General features: G+C 37.4%; 1 protein-coding gene across 1 annotated transcript in view; it reads left to right on the top strand.

Annotated features, from left to right (window-relative positions):
* CNTNAP5 (contactin associated protein family member 5) overlaps positions 1-19,849 on the top strand; it is a 4,019,360-nt gene that overhangs the window by 3,723,797 nt on the left and 275,714 nt on the right. Inside the window, exon 22 of the mRNA XM_044060643.1 lies at positions 16,581-16,799. Coding sequence (XP_043916578.1) covers positions 16,581-16,799 — 219 coding nt within the window. The remainder of the gene's footprint in view (positions 1-16,580; positions 16,800-19,849) is intronic.

Raw genomic sequence — 19,849 nt, 5'->3', positions numbered from 1 at the left:
GTCGCACCAGATGAAGTATCAGGTGGAAGCCCTCTAATGATGTACCAAAATAACCCAAACCCAAAGGTCATTTCCCAAGGAAACTCCTACTCAGACGTTGGTCCAAACTGGATTTGCCTTAAATCTCCATCACACAAAAGCAAACCGCTACTGATCACTACAGCCTATCTACCACCCCTTGCTTCCCTAAATAAATTCAGATCACTCATCACTAACATCCATAATAACTGCTCAGTAAATGATAACATAAGGTAACTTCAGTCTTAATTATCTTGCCCTCTTTCATTTGACATGGGTAGTTTCCTAGCACACCCTGGTCTTCTTCATCTCATAAAAGAACAAAAAAGGCCTAACCTGAGGTCCTCCAAATACAGCACACTCAACTTGGATTATTACCAACATACCAAACTCCGTCACCAGAGTAAACATTCTGCCACCATCACTAAGCAGCCACTGCCCAACCACTTTTATAGTTGTCAACCCTCCTATAAAACTATCACCGATATTAAAAGCCTTCAGAAACCAGAGTAGCACAAGTATAGAAAACTCATAACCTTTCTCACAGCCCACAACTGGACCCATATACCCTCTTTACATGCCCCTAATATAGCAGCTGTAAGCCTAAACAACTTTCTACTCCAGCTGCAAGACAAATTCTTCCAACTTATCCACAGGCTTTATAAACCCACCAAAACTAAATGCCCATCCACTGAACTCAAACATCTTTTAACTGTAAGGGAAGAAGCACAGCAAAAATGGCAACAAACACCACAACTGACCATCACACGTCCTTTATAGTCTTACATAACATAGCTAAGAAGTCTATCAGAAGGAAAAAAGAAATCCCCAAAGAAGCAAATTACCCTCTTACATTTGCCTAAACACTTTTGGAAAGACATTAATCTACCTACAACAAGAAAACCTCTTTATGATACCCTGTTTACAAACACCACTCAGTGTGGTGTAACAAAACTTCTCCACAAGAATTCAGAAGTCAACAGAGTCCACACTTTCCACATATCATGTATTGCTCACCTGACCACCATTCTTTCTCCTTTCCACTTCAAATGCATACATCCCAAAGAAGTATTTATTCCACTTGAAAGTATTTCTCATGGATGTGGCAACATAAACCCCTGGTTCATATATCACTGCAGAGAGCTCCTGTGTCTTCCTCTCAACCATATATCGTCTATGGCTCAGAAAAAACATGATGTGACAGATTTGGAAAACTGCTCTAATTAAACCCCTCCCAAAGCAAACTAACCCAAAAGATACCTATTACTTCCATCCAATATCCTTCCTTCCAATTCTTGGCAACCTTGAAAGGATTGGCTACACACCAACTGTCTCTCTTTTCCTATATAAATGTGTATATACATGTGTGTGTGTGTGTGTGTGTGTGTGTGTGTGTGTGTATGTACATAAATATATATATATATATATATATATATATATATATATATATATATATATGTTGTTGTTATGTCTTTCGGCTTTTCCCAGTTAGGGGTTGCCACAGCGGAACTCCGGTCCGCTAATGCTTGGTAGTTGATTTTTACATGCCGAGTTACCAACCCTGATGCACAACTTTCAATGAAGGTACGCCCATTCACGCATGTCTCCATTCAGAAGACGCTCTAGCTGAGAATCGAACCGGATATATATATATATCTCCCCTGCAGTACCACCTGCTGTCCTCACGACAATATGGATTCTGGCCTGGACAAGGCACTATGACAGCACCTTCACCCTAACTCATGATATCCTGCTAAATTCTGATAGTGGGCTCCTACCAGGTGACCTATTGATAGACCTGACAAAGGCATTTCACCTCATTGGCTATCTTACTATCTTCTCCAAAATAAACTAATTGAAATTGGTATCAGTCCAGACATTACTCCTTGGTTTAAATCTTCCTCACTGACTGACACTTCAGAGATAAAATAGGATTCCCCCATCCAGAATCTGAACCTGTTAATAAAGGTGTACCTCAAGAACCCATTATCCACCTCCTTTCTCCATATTCATCAAAATCTTTCTTTGTGGCCTCCCCCATCTCCCATTATACTCTATGCTGATGACATGGTAATTTACAAATCAGGTCACTCTCACACCAGCATTCAATGCCTAATCCAGTCAGACTTATGTGAACTGTACTAATGCTTCATAAATCATAACTGCTACTGAAGCCCACCAAGACCAAAACTATGTTTCTTGGACCTCCACAGAAAATTCACTAAGCAGCTGACTCTAATTATCTTTGATCTACCCAGCAATTCCACAGAGACAGCCCCCACCTTTAAATACCTAGGGCTATGGCTTGATCAGTCACTAAACATTCATTTCCATGAGGTCAAAGTGAGAGCCAAAATAAACTGCTTCCTCTTCTGTGCCAAAAACATCTCTCTTTTTCTATCGCAACCAGTCAGGGCAGCCACTGGAAAAGGAGTTCTCCTTTTTGAACTTGAATGCAGCCTCCCAATTCTTGCTTCTGCCTACAAGAAAAATATTGCCACACTCCAGACTGTCTCTACCAGCATCTGCCAATTTATTAAACTCACATCTCTGTGAGCATTATTACACTTGAACAAGCCAAATAGACATATAAGCCATAGCCATAAAACAAAGAGCTAACCTATGTTTAGGATCCCGACTCAGCAAACTACTCCAACAATACATATTTACTCCCCTTGCAGCTAGACTTCATGAAAAAAAAAAACTCCCCATACACCCTGAGCACTACTCACAAACCACATCAGGTCTCATTACCCCTAAAACCAAACTCCACAGCATTGAACAGTGAACATTAAGATTCAAACTTGGGTGATCTGAGTTGTACTCCATACTATTGCTGTAGGCACAGAATATGAATTTTGAGAGCTGCATGATTTCTTAATAAAAAAACAAAGTAATCCGTGGTATGAAGTGATGAAAGAAAGCACAGACTTTTAAAAGAAAATTACATGAACCTGAGCGGTTATAATAACTTGAATCTACTTTTATATATCTCCAATTACCAAAATCCAAAGCAACACAGTTGAGTCACTATAATGTCGAAATTTGGCTTTACTGAAAATTTAAAATCTCAAATGTCAGAATGTCTAAATGCTGTTAATAGTTAAATGGTGTATTGGTAATGTGTACACTATTCCTTTAAGGTTAGCCATGTGTAATGGTAAAAAGTATGGCAGATGTTAAGTTTGGAGCCAGTGAATCGTTGGCTAGGTATAGAAGTATAGAGTATATGAAAAAGAAAAGCAAGTTGTCATTATTGAAGGGTAAGTTTAGTATAGGGAATTGTGTGTGTTAGTGAAAAGATTTTTGTATTCTATGTGTCAATGGGAAAGAAAAGTTACAGGAAGAGGTGTTTATGCCTCTCTAGTAATTGTTAAAGTTTTACAGACATACAATGTTTATGTTAGGTTGGAGATGTTGTTGAATTATTAAGTTACACTAAGGCATCAAAATATTGATAAAGATATATGTGTTAAGTTAATAATTAGTTGTTTGGCAATATATTTAGATTTTTAAAGTGTGCAGTATAGTCCTTGAGTTGTGTACTGTTGGAATTAAGATTGCAGTACAGTGTGGAATGGCATATTTACTGTTTTCTTCACTGTAGCGAGATCTCAGAGTTGATGTATTGAATTAGCAGGGGGGTGTGGGGTGCAGGGGATCTTGCCCCCCCCCCCCCGCTTAAATGTATGAAACTCTGAAGTAAATTGATTTGTTATTGTGTTTTCTATCAGTGGAGGGCAGGATCATTAAGTGTGCTTATTATTTTTCGATATTTTAAATGTCAAGATATTGTACTTTCAGTAAATTTAATTGTCGATGTTATGGTCTCGTTATTGTGTCATTCAGAATTTTGGTAATTCAGGATATCAAAGTAGATCCATTAACTTATAATCCTCAACCCCTCAATTTGCCTCGTAAAAAACTTCTGAAATCTTTCCATTTGTTCAGTCTTTAAAGAGTTATACAAACATATAGACCCACCATATTTTATCACTAATAGCTGCCTTATGAATTGATAATAATACATCCCTTTCCCTGCTCACAATTTTTCTTAACAAGCTTCTTATTTCATAGTAACACCTTCTAATAATATCCATTAAATGCCAGTTAAAATGTAAATGACTCAAACTTTATACCCAAGTCTTAAGTGAAAAATTATTCATAGGCTAAAGGTAACATGGATTATTCTGTGTATAATGAATAACACGTCTTATTCAAATTAAACTCCATATTATTATTTATTTATTTATTTAATTTTATTTTACATTTGTTAACCGGGCTAGTCTAGCTGGATACATGTCCATTTTCAGTAGAGGCCCGGGGAGAAAAGCTCCAAGAAAGACATAAAAAGAGATATAAAAGTCATAATAGATCCAATTAAAAAATACAAAAAGTCATAACAGGTGAAATTAGATGATACAATTGTAAAAAAGCATAAAAATGTTTTTTTTTTTTTTTTTATTCAAATGCAATAGTCAGTGAGGATAACATTAGCAGTATGCATCAATGGGTGATGTGTAACAGATGGTCAATATGCAGTATATACATAAATTTTATTAGCAATGTTATGGTATTTTGTTGCTTTAGGGTAGTATTATGAGTTTCAAAGTAATTATTAGTTTAAAAGGAAGGAAGTTAGTCAGGGTTAGTACAGGTGCATAGCCAGTGTGTCTTAAGAAATAGCTTTAGTTTCTTCTTAAAGAGTGAAAGAGAAATTTGAGTTGTAAGTTCAGTGGGTAGTAAATTCCATAGCTTTCCTACAGAGTTAGAGTACAGGGAGTCACATGATGCGTTATTGGATCTAGAAGTGTTGATCAGCAGTTTGTTTGAGGAGCTTAAGTTCTTGAGGTTTTTGTAAGGTGTAATGATGGTAGAGAGTATTGGAGTGTTGGTGGGTTGATGCAGGGTCTTGTGGACAATGGCAAGCTGGAGAAATTGAAGATGGTTAAGAAATTCTAGCCAGTCTAGTTGTTTTAGGTTCAGACAGTGATGAGTTCTGAAGGAAGAGCCTGTAGCAAATCTAGCAATACTATTATAGGATGTTGCCAGTTTGTTGAGGTTATTTTTTGAAAGGTTAGTATATATAGGGGAAGCAGAGAGTAGATTAGAGGTTGCCCACAAAGCTATACCCATCAGGATACCTCTGTAATGTACTTTGACTGTTTAAGTCTATGATAAAATAACCTACTTTGGAGTCATCAGCATATTTGCATAATCAAAGCCTGTGAAAAGTTGGAAAAGATCCCATGAATAGGCCAAATGAAACTGGCCCCATTACAGACCCATGGGGATGCCAGAATATTTTTTCATGTCTACCTTTACAAGAGCTATGAAAAAAAACAGTTCTTCATCTACCATAAAACATAATGATTCAGATCATACCCTAACATCACAGAGATTACATGTTGATGGAAAGCCTATCAGCGTGGATGCTTGTCAGTACAAGCAGGGAAGAAGGGAGAGCCCTTCTTGAAAGGGGCTAAGATGCATGCATTCTTCATGGTAGAGACCAGAGAGAGACAACAGCACATAGTGTCCGACGGGTAAGGTAGGATTTTCTGATGGTACAAACCTCCTTGTGGAAGTGAGGGCCCAAGCAATGGTGACTTCCACTGAACATGCATACTGCAGATACATGGAGCTCCTCACTGGCCCCAAACATGGGTTGTAGATATTCTGTGGAGTAACTGGAGGTTCAGTAGACCTTGTAGGATGAGTAGATGTCATGCTGGGAGCAGACAGCAGCTGCTGGGAGGAAAAGTGGGAAAAAGTACATTCTACTGCCCTGTTCTTTTGTTCATTAAAATAAACAACTGAAGTCTGTCCATGGTCTTGTATTCTAACAAAAAAAGTGTAATAAATAGCAAATTATTACTGTGATTGCAAATATTCCTGATTTTTCTTTAAATGCTACTAGTCCTTGTTTATTTTCATCAAGCAAAATAACAGTGCTCAATGTTTTTATTGCTTCTTCTCCAGCAGCATGTAAAATGTTGCACACTGTACCTTTTAAAGAAATGTTTGGTTCCAGGTATTACTCTTTGCGGGCAAATTTCCTTGTAGTACAAAAATGGCACAGGCTTGAATTTTAACCATATTTATACAGTGAATTACATTATTGTGCTTCCAAACACATATACTCTTGAAAACAAATATGGTTCTCCAATTTTGCAGGTATTCTTGCAGATATGATATGGTTACAGGTGAACTACCTGACCATCAGCAAGGCATATCACTGTGCTACAAATTTTAGGAAAGTTGGTGGGTTAGAGGTAAGCCCAAGACTGAGGAACATAATGAGAGGATGTTGAATAGCAAGACATAGAGGGCTGAGGTGCGTGACAATGTCTGGAATTGGATAGTGGTTAGAGGAAGACCATGTCTTTTATTTTGGATTCATTACTTGTCACTGTGTTTATCTCAGACATACCTTATATAACACAGTACAGGATAAACCTCTTTTCTTAAGACATGAATTAGTGGAAGAAGTCCAAGGAATGATCTAGAAAGGCTCATCAAGTCGATACAAATATGGTAGCTGAGTTTTACAACAAACAAATGCAAACCACTGTACTTTACTAATAAATATCCTCATAAAAAGTATCATCTTGTAGAAGTACCAACTGATGCAAAATTGTTATAAAAGGAATTGGGATGTTTTCTATACCTAGATTTGACCACCTTTGGAAAGGGAGAAAGTATTTGGATTACCAAACCAGATGGTGTATGCACTCTTGGAGTGGTAGATTCCAGAAATGGAGAAGAAGTGCTGTCATTCTTCAGGGCCATGATCAGACCACACCTTGAGTACTGCATGCAGTTCTGGAGGCCATATAAAGAAAGAGAAATCATTCTTTTGGAAATAATTCAGAGAAAAGGCAGCAGAAAGAAGTATTCAGATATGAATATCAGCTTGGGTACTTGATAGTGCAAGCAGCAAAGATGGGTGAACCTTTCCTGGAAGGAGGCAGGAGTGGCAACACTCTGCATGGTAGACACTAGAGAATGAATAGACCATAGTGTTGGCTGGGTTTATAGGGAACAGCCAGAGTTCTTTTTTACTGAGACCAGAGGAGGGGATATGATTACACAAGATCATAGCAAAGAAGTGTGAAGCAGTTGTCCTGAACAAAAGAGACAGAGGGGTGATGGAAGGTGCATAGACAGCGGGTTGTAGTGACTAACTGCTCCATGGTTCTCCAGACATATTCATAATGGTGAGGGGTGTATATCCCTAGCAAGGAGCAAGAAGGCAGGCTGTTGAGAAGGAATCTTTAGACATATTCAGTACTGGATGAGACAGGTGAAGAAAGGATAAGTGCCAAAGTGTGGATGAAGGAGAAGCAGAACATTGTATGCACTTAAACGCTATTTTCTTCTTCTTCCACCAAGTAAATGTAATACAATGTAATGTAAAGTGAGAGAAATGGTATGTAATGCGACTGAAGATAGAAAGATTTATTTTTGGCATCATGGTATTTTTTTTTTCTGTATCATTTTTGGTACACTACTACCAAAATTCTTCTTGATCATGTGAGACCATGAGCAGTGGCATTTTTTTTTATTCTGAGTGATCTGCACTGGTCTTTGCATGTGTGAACTATAGATCAAAGAGAGAGATTTTCCATTATTTGATGTGAATTTCAGTCATCATCTTCCACTTTCTGGTTTCCAAACAAGGAAATGTGTGTGTGTGTGGTTACTTTGTGTTTTCATTTCAGTCACTGAGTAATACTGCTGGCAGCTAATGTAGCCAATGGAGTGCTCACCTCCTTTCTACATTTTGTGACATGACTTAATGGATCCCTCCTTCAGGAGCATCAACAGAACAATAAATGCTTTATTTCCTATAAATAATGTAATTTCTTATAAAATAATGTATGTCCAGGAGTAAAACATTTGTATTATAAATTCATAATGAGTCAGTAGTCTTCAAAAGAAATTCAAAAAAGGCTAAGGTTCAGAGTTCCCTGATAAGGAAATGGTAAGAGATTAGACAGTACATATGGTTTTGAGAAGTCTGGAGTTATTAAGATAGGTTCTGAGTGCACATCCTTCAGTTTCTGAATGCTTGTTCCTTGGCATCTGACATATGAGATTCAGTGAATCCCTTCCTTGGTTAGATTAGTCAAGGGACACGTAGCAGAGGGAAAGTCTGGTGGGGGGTGTTTAATGGTGGTCCAAGGTTTAATTGCATGTCTTCTACACATAGTAGTTTGATAAGAAGAAAGTACAGTTTTATGAGCTTTCTGTTTTGGGGATTGTAGAAGTAAGATAATTTTGAAGCAGGTAGTTTTATATGCCATTGTCTTTCCATGTTAATATAAGTTATAGCTGGAGAATATGTGTAGTAAAGTGACACAGGATTTATGTAGTATTTTAATGTCTTCCTTATGAGTCTGTAACTGTAATGTGATCTATTAGCATTGCATGTAGAAATAGAGTGAGGAACTGAGGTAAGGCTGTGTAAGATCTGTTGTAGGATAACATTGTTTTAAGTTTGAGGTTGTAATAGAAATTGACATTAAATCTATTGTTTTTAGTATATAAATATAAAATTAGATACTGGGTAGTATATAAAATGTGGTTGCAGAAAGTGAAGGGAGGAGTTTTAGATGTAATGAAGGAGTGTTGCACTGGGGAAGTGATATGGCAGGAAGTGCTCTCACATTGCAGGAAGTAGGAGAGGCTACACAAGTATAAAGGTACTAATTTGAGCGGTGGAAGGAAATGTGAGTATGGTGGGGATCAAATTAAAGCCACACAGCATTCCCAACGAGCCTTGTGCTGAGTGGGTAAATAGTATGGAAATGGGACAGTATTGGATGTTGGAGGAGGGTTTTGGTGCTTCAAGAAAATGCCCAATGAAGGGTGACTTCCAGGTTGTAGAGATGTTGTTAGTTGTGAAGCTAAGGTTAGATATGTTTTGGGAGGTGTCAGTGTTGTCTCTACAGGGGTGAAGAAACTGAGGGCAGAGGCTTTCATCATTCTAGTTGAAGGTAAAATGCTTCTTAATGCCAGGTCCTTGCCTTGCCTTCTCCAAAGTCATGAACAGAGAGCTTGCTAGTGTCTGTGCATGTCTTCCAAGGTAGAGTGACAAAGATCTTTCATCGGCACATGATTAACAATAATGTCATAATTGTATCTGGGGTGTTGCAGGGGCCTAAGGCATCTGGTTTCATTCCTAATCTTAGGACCAGAAAGGTAGCTGTCACACATAACTAAGACTTTTCTGGCATGTGTTTCAGGCTTCTGAAAACTTTAGGTTACAGGCCTGAAAAATTAATGACTTTCAGCAATAGTGGGTATGTGTTGTGTGGCAGAGATAAGCTAGAAGGATTTCTAGGAGGCCTAGGATGCTTGGGTAAGGATATTTTAGCATATGTAGGAGTGGAGTTTTGGAATCATGAGCAGGAATGTTATTAAATAAACACATCTCTCATAGACAGAACCAGTATATGTTAGAAAAAACAGGTTACCAATAAACATGAGACAGACGCTACACTGCCTTAGAAAATCAAAAACAAACAGCCTAAAAGAGGCTAAAGAATGCTGAGGCTTAATGTTGGCAGTGGTTTTTTAGGTCATTTTATAGGACAAACTACAGCTAATCGAATATACACACAGTGAAGACCTAAAAATAAGTACAAAACTATGATGGTTGAGGACAAACACCTTTATTGAATTATCACTTGTGACACAGGCAAATTTGCATTCATATAAAAGTAATCACACTATACTGACATAACAAAAGGAGCAGATGAGTAGAGAGACACTGGTTTAAGACCACAGCGGGAATATAGCAGGATGGTGTGGAAAGTTTCATTTTTGTGATACTGTGCTACACCAACAGAGCTTCAGTTTTAATCCGAAGAAGATATTTTAATATTCAGGGGAGGTACAGTAAAAAGCAAATAATGTACAAAATACAAGAAAAAATATAACGCATACAAAGTAAGAAATTTACCTTTCCCAAACAGAAGTTGATGGCAGAATTTGTCTGGGTGAACTTTTTAAATAAAGCCTCAAAATTGTATACACTTCACTACTGGTCCCAGGAAATGTATCATATCATACTGGAAGTTCTCATCTTTGCTGGGTGAATCAAAGTGGCTTCATTTAGTGCAGTCTGTTAGAGTTCAGAGTTATTGTATTTAATAAGAATCGGGATTACCTGGTTAGGTGATACTGAAGTTTTATTTTAGAATAAATGACTTTATCTAGGTGCTATGTCTTGATTAGTTGTGTCGCCTCTTGGTGGACTAGTTTTGGGTCTGCATAACTTTGCTTCATTTTGTAAAGTTAGAATTGCATTAGAGATGTGTATTTTGGTCATGTGACATTAGGCCAAGGATTACTTTGCACCTCTTTTAGCTTGTTGTGTGGCAGTTTGTTTCTTTTGTGCACACATTTTCTTTTTTTAATAAATCAGTTAAGATGGTACTAAAAGTGTTAATGGGGCACAGGTAAATACTAAGTAATTAGTCTACAGACCATTACATGCCTAAGCAATAACCAGAGAGTGACAAAGGTGTACCTTATGCCTGTAAGGTAAACACTGCCCCTTAGCCGACCCTTAACTCCTAGCTGGTAAATAGGAATGGAGTGAGCATAGAATAGAGCTTGGTGAGTAATGTGACTGACTAATTTGAGCTCTTGGTAGTGTGAAAGGCTACTCAATGTGTTTTGAATGTCTTTGTAAATTATGTGACTAAAAAACAAGATTTGAAAAAGGTGGTTTGCACATGGCAATGAAGAGAAAGGAAAAATGACCTAATATAAGAAGAATCAAGTTATGAGCTTACAGTGTTATTTAATGATACTACAGGTATGGTGAGACACTTAATAAGGGGAAAAATGAAGATAATATAGGAGGTACAATTCAACTATACATACACCAGGTAAGAGGAGTTAATTGAAATTCTAACCCTTAAATTCTGAATATAAGGTAGTTTCTTATCCTTAAAAGCTATTTCCAAGCTCAGTATCCTGCATATAAATTAGTAATGTGGTGGAATCAACTCCCTTCTCTCCTGTCCAACAAAATCCTTTCCTCTCCCACCCAACCAGAAATGCTGCAGGCAAAGGGATTCTCCTAGCCCATTTTGAATACCATATTATTCTTGTGGGAGCCGTCCCCAAAAGACACTCTTCCAAAGCCAAACAACCCAAGTCTCCATCTGCCGCTTTATCTCTCTCCCCAAAGCATGAACACTACTGCCTAATGCTATCCAAAGCCCACCGGCTGCCTGTTTGGTAGTGAGCCAATTTATTCCTTAGTTCCCAACTTTTCAAGCTGCTTAAAGAAAACTCCTGCCCTCCTCTTGTACCTAGCTTGTTTAAGCAGGCTGTTTCTTACAATTTATTTATATTTATTTATTTATTTATTTACATTTGTTGACCGGGAGTGTCTGACTGGACATAGGTCCATTTTCAGCAGAGGCCCGGGGAGAAAAGCTCCACAGTTAAAATAAACAGACAGTAGTTACTTTGGATTACACAGCAATTAACAATTTGACATAGCAATTAATTACAAACATATTTACAGATGAAGAACATAGTACATCAGTAGACAACTAGAATCTTTACCTGCAAAGTACATAACAGACATTAACAAATGTTACAATAAGAAGTTCCTGCTGTATAATAAGTACTAGGCTTATGAGCATCTGAGCTTGCTATAATCAAGGTAGTTAGTGGGGTGGAAAGAAAGGTACTGGTTGGATGGGGTGGGTGATATTAGAGTGCGAGTTGCAAGGGCATTGCCAGCATGTTTTTAGGTGCACTTTTAGTAAAGTTTTGAAGTGGGTGCATGATGGTATGGAGGTAATTGTGGGTGGGAGGGAGTTCCATAATTTGGCTATGTCGCAAAAGAATAGTGCTTCACCAGCAGAGTTATTGTCTTTAGTGATTTGCAAGTGATTTTTTTTTTGCTGGATCTTAGTGGTCTGGTGGTGCAATAGGGTTGGAGTAGATTCTGGAGGGATGGGACATTTAGTGAATGGTTTACTAGTTTGTGGGCGAGTGATAGTTGATACCATTGAAGGAGATGAGGGAGTTCAAGCCAGCCCAGTTCAGCAAGTGAGAGACAGTGGTGACTACTGTAGGATGACCCTGTGGCGAATTTGGCGATTTTGTTGTAGCAGGTCTCTAGCTTGTTTAGATCGCATTGCCTTAGGTTGGTATATATTGGTGAGGCATAAAGTAGGGTGGAGATAAGGTGGGAATTTGCTATTGAAATCTTTGCTGCTTTGGTGAGAAGTTGCCTATTTCTGTATAACACTCCTAGTTTTTTGTGGACTTTTTTTATGGTCATGGATATATGAATGTCCTTCTGTAAAGTATAGGAGGGTCTAGTGGTAGGGTTTATAAGTGCTTGCTATGAGTTTTGAGCAAGTGCCAGGCTGAGAAATGAATGGCTTGAGTGCTTAAGTTGAAAGTTTGTCTAGTTCCAAGGGAAAAATTGAAGAGGAGACTTTGTGGAGCCGGGAATAGTTATACCCTAGCTAACCACCACTGCCTGGTGCGCAACTTTCTAGGGTTAGTTTTGTGGTTGTTTTGTAGTAAAGAGTAATAGGATTTTAAATCACAGGCTATTTGTTATTTGACTTTGTTTCAAAGTTGCTTATAGTCAGGGAGGAAGAAAATTTGTGTTTCTGGTAGTTTTTCCATGCTTTGTCCTGGATGTGCATGAGGGTTATAGTGTCTTTGGTTAACCGGGGGGCAGTACTGTATTTAATTCTTTTAGTTCTAATGGGAGCAAAGCTATTTATTTTGTTGACGAAAGTAGTATTGAAGTAAATCACTGCGTCATCCAAGGGGAGTGATTTTAGTGGAGCCCAGTTAGTATGTTTTAGTGAGTCAGAGAAGGATTGAGGGTTGAAGTTTTTAAGAGAGCAAGTGAAAATATAGTTATGAGATAGGTATAAAGAGGTAGGTGAGTGATGAGCGAAGGCAGGGAAGTTATCACTAAGAGAGTCAGGTAGGGTACCCTTATCAGAGATAGCATAGGGAGGAGAAATTTTAGTATCCAGTCCAGGGTGGTTCCAGAGGAGCTGTCTTTAGAGGGTCTAGTAGGTGAGTTGATTAGCTGGGTAAAGTTATAGAGGTTTAGACTGTGTGAGGTAGTGGGGGGTTGAATGGTGGCCCAATTTATATTAACGTCACCTAGAATTATAGCTTCATTGTTAATGTTAGATGAGAACCAGAAGAGGATTTCATCGAGAACAGGTATATTATCACCAGGTGGAATGTATAGAGAAGAAATACATATCTTTTTGTGTTTATTTATATTTAAGAGGGTCGGTGTTAGCTCAGCAGTACCAACTTGGGGTACAGGTTTAGTATAAGAAGTTACAGTTAGGGAGGAAGAAAGCAGTAGGGCTACTTCACCACCTTTCTTGTGGGTTCTGTCATATGTTATGATATTAGAGTTGGGAGGGGTAATTTCGGGGTCTTTAATATGAGGTTTTAACCATGTTTCGGTGACAGCTAGGATGTTGGGGTGGTTGTGGAGGAGCCAGGCGTGGAAGTTGGGTATTTTGTTACATAAACTTTGGGTGTTCAATGTTGCAAAGAAAGTGGTTTATTTGGGGATGTTTGCAGCTACAGTTGTGTTGGCACGGCTTGTAATGTATAATGTTTGCAACTGAGATTGTGTCTGTATGGTTTATTTTTATTTATATAAATGTAAGCTTGCCTATGTCATACATGATAATTTAATAAAGATGTTTCCTATTTTTTTTTTAAAGTAGCTGTGATCATTGAAATTGCTAGAGAGGGACACAAAATCATAAACTACCAGGATTTGCAGGCAGAAACAACAGCAATGTGGAAGAAGGATACTCCAACAGTTCTAGTAGTAGAAGGAGCAATTGGTCTTATAAAAAAGAATTTACAGTAGTACTTAGATATGTTACAGATACATGTAACTCCATACGAATTGAAGAAGGAATCATTACTGAGCACATTGCGGGTGCTATAAACAGCACTTCTGGCTAACATCAAAGATTGAAACCATACTAATTTCATGAACTTTAATCGTACTTTGACTTAGGAATAGGGTCCATTCCTGCTATGGCATTAGAAACCCAAAAGTCTTGGCGGTGTTAATAAATAATAATAATAATAATAATAATAATAATAATAATAATAATAATGATAATAAGTGCTCTTCTTTAGGTCACATCTCCTGGCCTCCAAAATCTCTTCCATGTTCTATTATTTTTTACCTATATAATCAAATCTCTAACTGTTAATATGACACTGCTCAAACATTTGTAAATATTGCACATGATGATTTCTGTTAACTACCTCCTTAATTTTTTTAGATAATCTCTTGTGTGTTCACCCATTTATTATAATTTTTCCCACTTTATATATGTTTGCACTCTGGGCTAGGACTGAAATTGGTCCAACATTATCAGTGGGCATTCACAATTACCAAACTGAATAAATTATCATAGTTTTATAAAAAGTCATCAACAAAGACTTCAGTTACTAGATCATCCCAAAATTTTTATAAATTATGTTTGATTCAATGAAGAGACCATTGTTAATAATATATATAGAAGAGAAGGCCCTATTTTTAAAAGGTATGGGTGGGCATATAAAGAGACCCTAAGGAAAGTTTCTTTTCCATTTTGATAAGACTCCTCTTCTATGAAAGTGCCTGTGTGTACTTTTATAATAAATTCTCGAACAGGGATGTAATGATGGACTAGTGAGAGATGATCATAATTTTAATGTAATTTAAAAATCTTGTCAGTACAATTTTTTCAGGAAATTTGGGCTGGTATGGGAATGGTTAAGATACAACTAAATCCAGAAACAGAGCAGGGAAGAATGGCAATATGTCATCCTGCTGCAGGGAGACACCTGGATGTGGTAATCAGGTTAAAATCATAGCAGAGAGAATTTGTATTTCAGGTAGACACCATTTAGGAAAAAAATCAGAATAAGTTAATCCAAGGAGGGAAAGCTTTTAGATGTCCTATAGCAAGATCTAGTAACATTCTTTATACATTAATTTGCTTCTCAGCCCTTTACTCCTGTGCTGTTTTTAATACAGCAAAGCTATCTCGGACTCCAGTTATTAAGTATATGTAAGCTGAATGTTTTTTTCTACCCTATTGTATGCACCTTCTGAAATGAGTAAACTACAAGGTCTTTGAAGCAACCTGTTGGCACTTTTAGCTACTGCATGAAAATTATCATCAGAGCATTCTTTTCATAACTTTTATGTATTCAACATGTTACCATTATCATCAACCCCATTTTACATGGGTTACCATGTCTCTAAATTATTTATGTATTGTTCATTGGGGATTTAAAACTGTCTTGGTCTATTCCAGAACAACATAAAGGATTGTCTTTCATAGCAATATATGCTAAGTGGTTAGGAAGGTAGTGTAGATGCTTAAAGAATGTTTGATGGATCTTGCAGGAAGATGGCACCCTGTTTGAGTATTTCTAATAAAAAAGTTTTGAATGGTTAATTATTTCATTCTTGTACTTTTATAGAAGAAGACCTTTATCAGAATGATAATGATACATTTTCCTTTTGGTTCTTGACCTGCCTCCCTGAATTTCCATGTACCAAATGCCTCCATAGTTAATGGTTTACCATTTCAGGACACGTGTCCTTTTGATATATGCATATGTATACATGGAGGAGACTAAATATGTGTGGATCCATTGTCTAGAATGTTCTAAAAATGGCAAGGGTGTATTTTGTATGAGTCCAATAACTCAGCATTTTAAAGAGAAACATAACCCATACCCTGTAGTATCTGAGATTTTGTTTTATGTTCAAAGTGCAACATTCAGAGTTGTATTTAGATACTTCATAAATACTAAAATGTTAAAAGGCAACTCTAATTTTCACATATTGAACTGTAGCTCATCAGAACATGAAGACAAGCTCCATTTGACATATCTGTAACTTTAAGAGCAGCCTAGCAATTACTCTTATTTAATTATGATTGGCTAATTTAGTATTAACATCTATTCTTGCATTAGTTTTTAGTATTAGGGATCTTTAAAGCCCAAGGAGTCAGTTTACGTTGCTGATAAGACTGAGTCTTTTAGCATGCAATCTTTACATTCCAAGTGTGTGTTTTTTTCATTCCACTGTTAACGACTAGAGCTGAAGCATTTCTGCTTCAGAAAACTAAGGCCTACATTTGAAACTTGAATCTAATGCTGAAATAGGTGAAGTGATACTGAAATACCCTAAAATCTTGATAAAAAGTACACAGAGTATTGTCTTTGATTACTTTTCTCGTGTTTCTAATTTTTTTGAAAGATCAAAACTGTGACTATGAATATGTAGCTAACATGTTTACGTAGTGCAAAGCCTTAAGGGAGTAAAGTCTTGTGTTTTGCTAAAAACTGTGAACAAATCTTTTTAAGAGTGAAACAAAGTTAAATTTTAAATTATCAGTAGAAAATGTACTTTTCTTATCCTATTTTTCTAGGTATGAAATTCCGTTAAAGATTGTGTTGCCACATACAGTTTCAATATTTTTAAACTAATGCAACATTTCATTTATTTATAGGTAACACTGCTTCAGACCCAGAAGTTCTAAAGGCCAACTCATATGGATTTATTGGATGCCTTTCTTCTGTTCAGTATAACCAAATTGCTCCTCTGAAAATGGCTTTACGCTACTCCAGTACAGCTATCATAGGTGTTCAAGGGCATTTAATTGAATCCCATTGCACTTCATCACCAGGATTTGATATCAATACAATAAAGACAACACACTCTTCATCAGGTACTTTATTAATGCATTCCTAACTACTGTCGCACTTAAAAAAGGGCATCTGAATGTGCAGTACATTATAAAGAATGTTTTGACATTTTTACCATTATTTTATTGATAGAACATGCAACTAGTCATATTCACAAACTTTGTCTTTATATTCAGATGCTAACAGTTACATATGCCTCCATTCTTATCAAGACTTGACATTCAAGCCATTTGCTGTAAACTTTATCATCAGATTCATGTCTTAGCCCATATTTTCACTTCTAAGAGGAAAATTGATGGGAATTGCCATCTTTTCTCCTGATGGACGTATGTCAGGAATTAAAAAAATGAGGCCAGTATTGTTAGGGTGCTCATAATACAAAGGAATGACCTAACACTGTTAAAATGCAGAAATTTGTTTAGTGACACAATCAGTAGAAGGATTAACTGGCAGTAACTCTTGCAGATAAATAAGGTGTTTATGTAATGCTATGGAAATGAGGTACAGTTATCTCAATTTAAATGAGGTTAGTATTATCAATTATTTTTTAAAGCCACTTAATGTTTTATGCTACGTTTTAAGAATCACTTGGGCATCATCTGTTAAAGTGCAGAACAAACTTTGCAATGCAGGCGCTTTACCTTGCAGTCTACTCAGCAAATCTCATCACTAATGAATGGCTTCACTGTCACTTGAAACTGAGTTTCAAGGCTGATGTCCCATTAATTTCTTTCTGTAAGCATAGTTCAGCAGTTCCATATGTACCACTTCTTCAGAAACATTTACACAGTGCTTTTGCACTAATGACAGGGAAGAATAACTCACAATTGCTCAATTATGCTGATCTACAAGCAGGCTGTTTCCTGTACCATGAGAAGGGATTTTTTAGTGCACAAAGCATTGCTAAATAAAATGACAGGGGTGACTACTTCCACAGGAGAATGGCTGACAAATTCCTAATAACAGCATAACATTTCTGCTAAAACCTGAACACCAGGGAATGCTTATAAGTGGACATAGTATCTGAAGAAATGTTAACCCTGAAACAAGGTAAAGTTTCAGTAAAAGAAGAGCTAGAATGTTCAATATTATGGTGAAGGCAGATCCTTTCCTGTAACTCAGTGAGAGTAAGGCAAAGCAATCCTGAATAAGATGCACACACACACACACACACACACACACACACACACACACACACACACACACACACACACAGACCCTATTAGATACACATCTATAAACAGTTCGGTGGATTAACAGTTTACCTACGTCATCTCTTTGTGTTGTGGGTAAAAAACAGAAGCTATTGAAACTCTACATAGATATAGGCAGTTCATGAAGAATTCACACAAAATGCACCCTGGGTTGGAAATGAATGAGAGAAAAAAACGCTGCTGTGAAGCACCAATACTTACTGAAGCACCCTCAGCCATCCCCTCTGAATTATACACTTTTTTCTTTATTAGCCAGGTAAGTATGCTAGTTTAAATACCATATTTTTGCAAGAATCTTTGCAGAGTTGGGAAATGTATGTCAGGAGAAAAAAATGAGCACAACATTGTCCAAGTGTTCAAAATACAATAGAACAATGTAACAAACATTAAAGTGCAGAAATGTGTTGAGTGGAACTAATTCATCCATCATTAAAAGTATTAAATGGCAGCAACTCTTGTGATATATAGAACAGACAACATCAGACTAAGTAGCAGATAACAAAATGATAAAAGGCATGGCTGTATGTGGGAGGAGTTATAAGGATACAACCAATCAGCCTAAAGTGAAAGAGATTCACGTGTAATAGAGGAAAACAGAGGAAATTATAGCTAGATTTTCAGGCGGGCATAGTGACACCAGTAACAAGGAAGTGACGGAAGCTCACCAGGAGGCTTTTATTATATATGAAGTTGGGCGTGGCTTGCCAGGTGGGCTAGGAAGAGCTTGTCAGGAGGTAATGCTGTTATATTATAGTATTAAACAGGGAATTAGGGGAATCAACTTCTCATAGGGGCATGCTAATTGTATTACGAGTCTGGAGGATTGAACTACAGGATTCCACAACAGTAACACTCAGCACCTAGTTATAGAGGAGGCCTGTCATAGCCGGCCTTAGGCATAGGCCATCTAGGTGGCCGTGGGGGCACTTTTCCAGTATTTATTTGGTGTAGGTAGACCAGGATGGGGGCACCAGGTAATGTGGTGGGGGGCACTGTGGAACCCTTTTGCCTAGGGCACCAGTTGACCTAGGGCCCTTCCTGAGTCCTGTAATAAGGAAGAAGCATGAAATTAAAGTTTAATTAAAGTAAAAGATAAATATATACTGTCCAGGACAACATTTTTTAAAATGCAGTTTCTAAAATTGCTTGATTTTGAAAATGGAGTAATCAGCACCATTTGCTGCCCCCTTGTTAATCTGAATCACTGTAGTATGACTTGCATCTTGTTCATTTTTTCACGCAAACAAAATGTAAATTGTAATAAGTTAAGACACATACACAAAAGTGTTTTATAGGGAACAAACTTACCTACGACCCCCCCCATGCTCCTTCTGTTGTGCAAACTAACTCCATCATCCTACATCGGGGGGGGGGGGGGTTAAAATCCCCAGTAACATCACATAGTTTGAAGTTGATGGGTTACCCTGGTGAGAGCCCTCTAGGCAAGACTTTTGGGACTAAATACAGTATTTTAGTAAATAGTGATTAATTAGTGGTCAGATCAGAGATAAAACTAAAGCAATAATAATTGAACAGATGTTTATGAATGACCAAACTAAAATAAAAACGGTCACAGTATGAAATAACTGACCAGTTAGCCCCTTCAAAACACTGTAGTAGTGTTCATAAAAGCTGGGCAGAGATAAGCATGCAAATCACTCTGAATGTGGTCACTGCATTTTAGGCCAAGGGTGGGACTTCTAGTCTTTTTAGCTACTCCATGGAATTCAGGCATGAGCAGCTGACTCATTTTATAATTTTCTGAAACAGCTTGAGGGCTCTGTGATAAGATGGGTGCCTCACACTTCCAGGGTGTGGATTTAATTCCAGCCTCTGATTACAGTCTGAGTGGTGTTTAC

This window comes from Protopterus annectens, chromosome 2.part0, assembly GCF_019279795.1.
Source record: "Protopterus annectens isolate FY-2018-M chromosome 2.part0, PAN1.0, whole genome shotgun sequence".
Classification (NCBI taxonomy): Eukaryota; Metazoa; Chordata; order Ceratodontiformes; family Protopteridae; genus Protopterus; species Protopterus annectens.
Note: the sequence above shows the minus strand (reverse complement) of the source record. Positions and strands in the feature narration are given on the sequence as shown.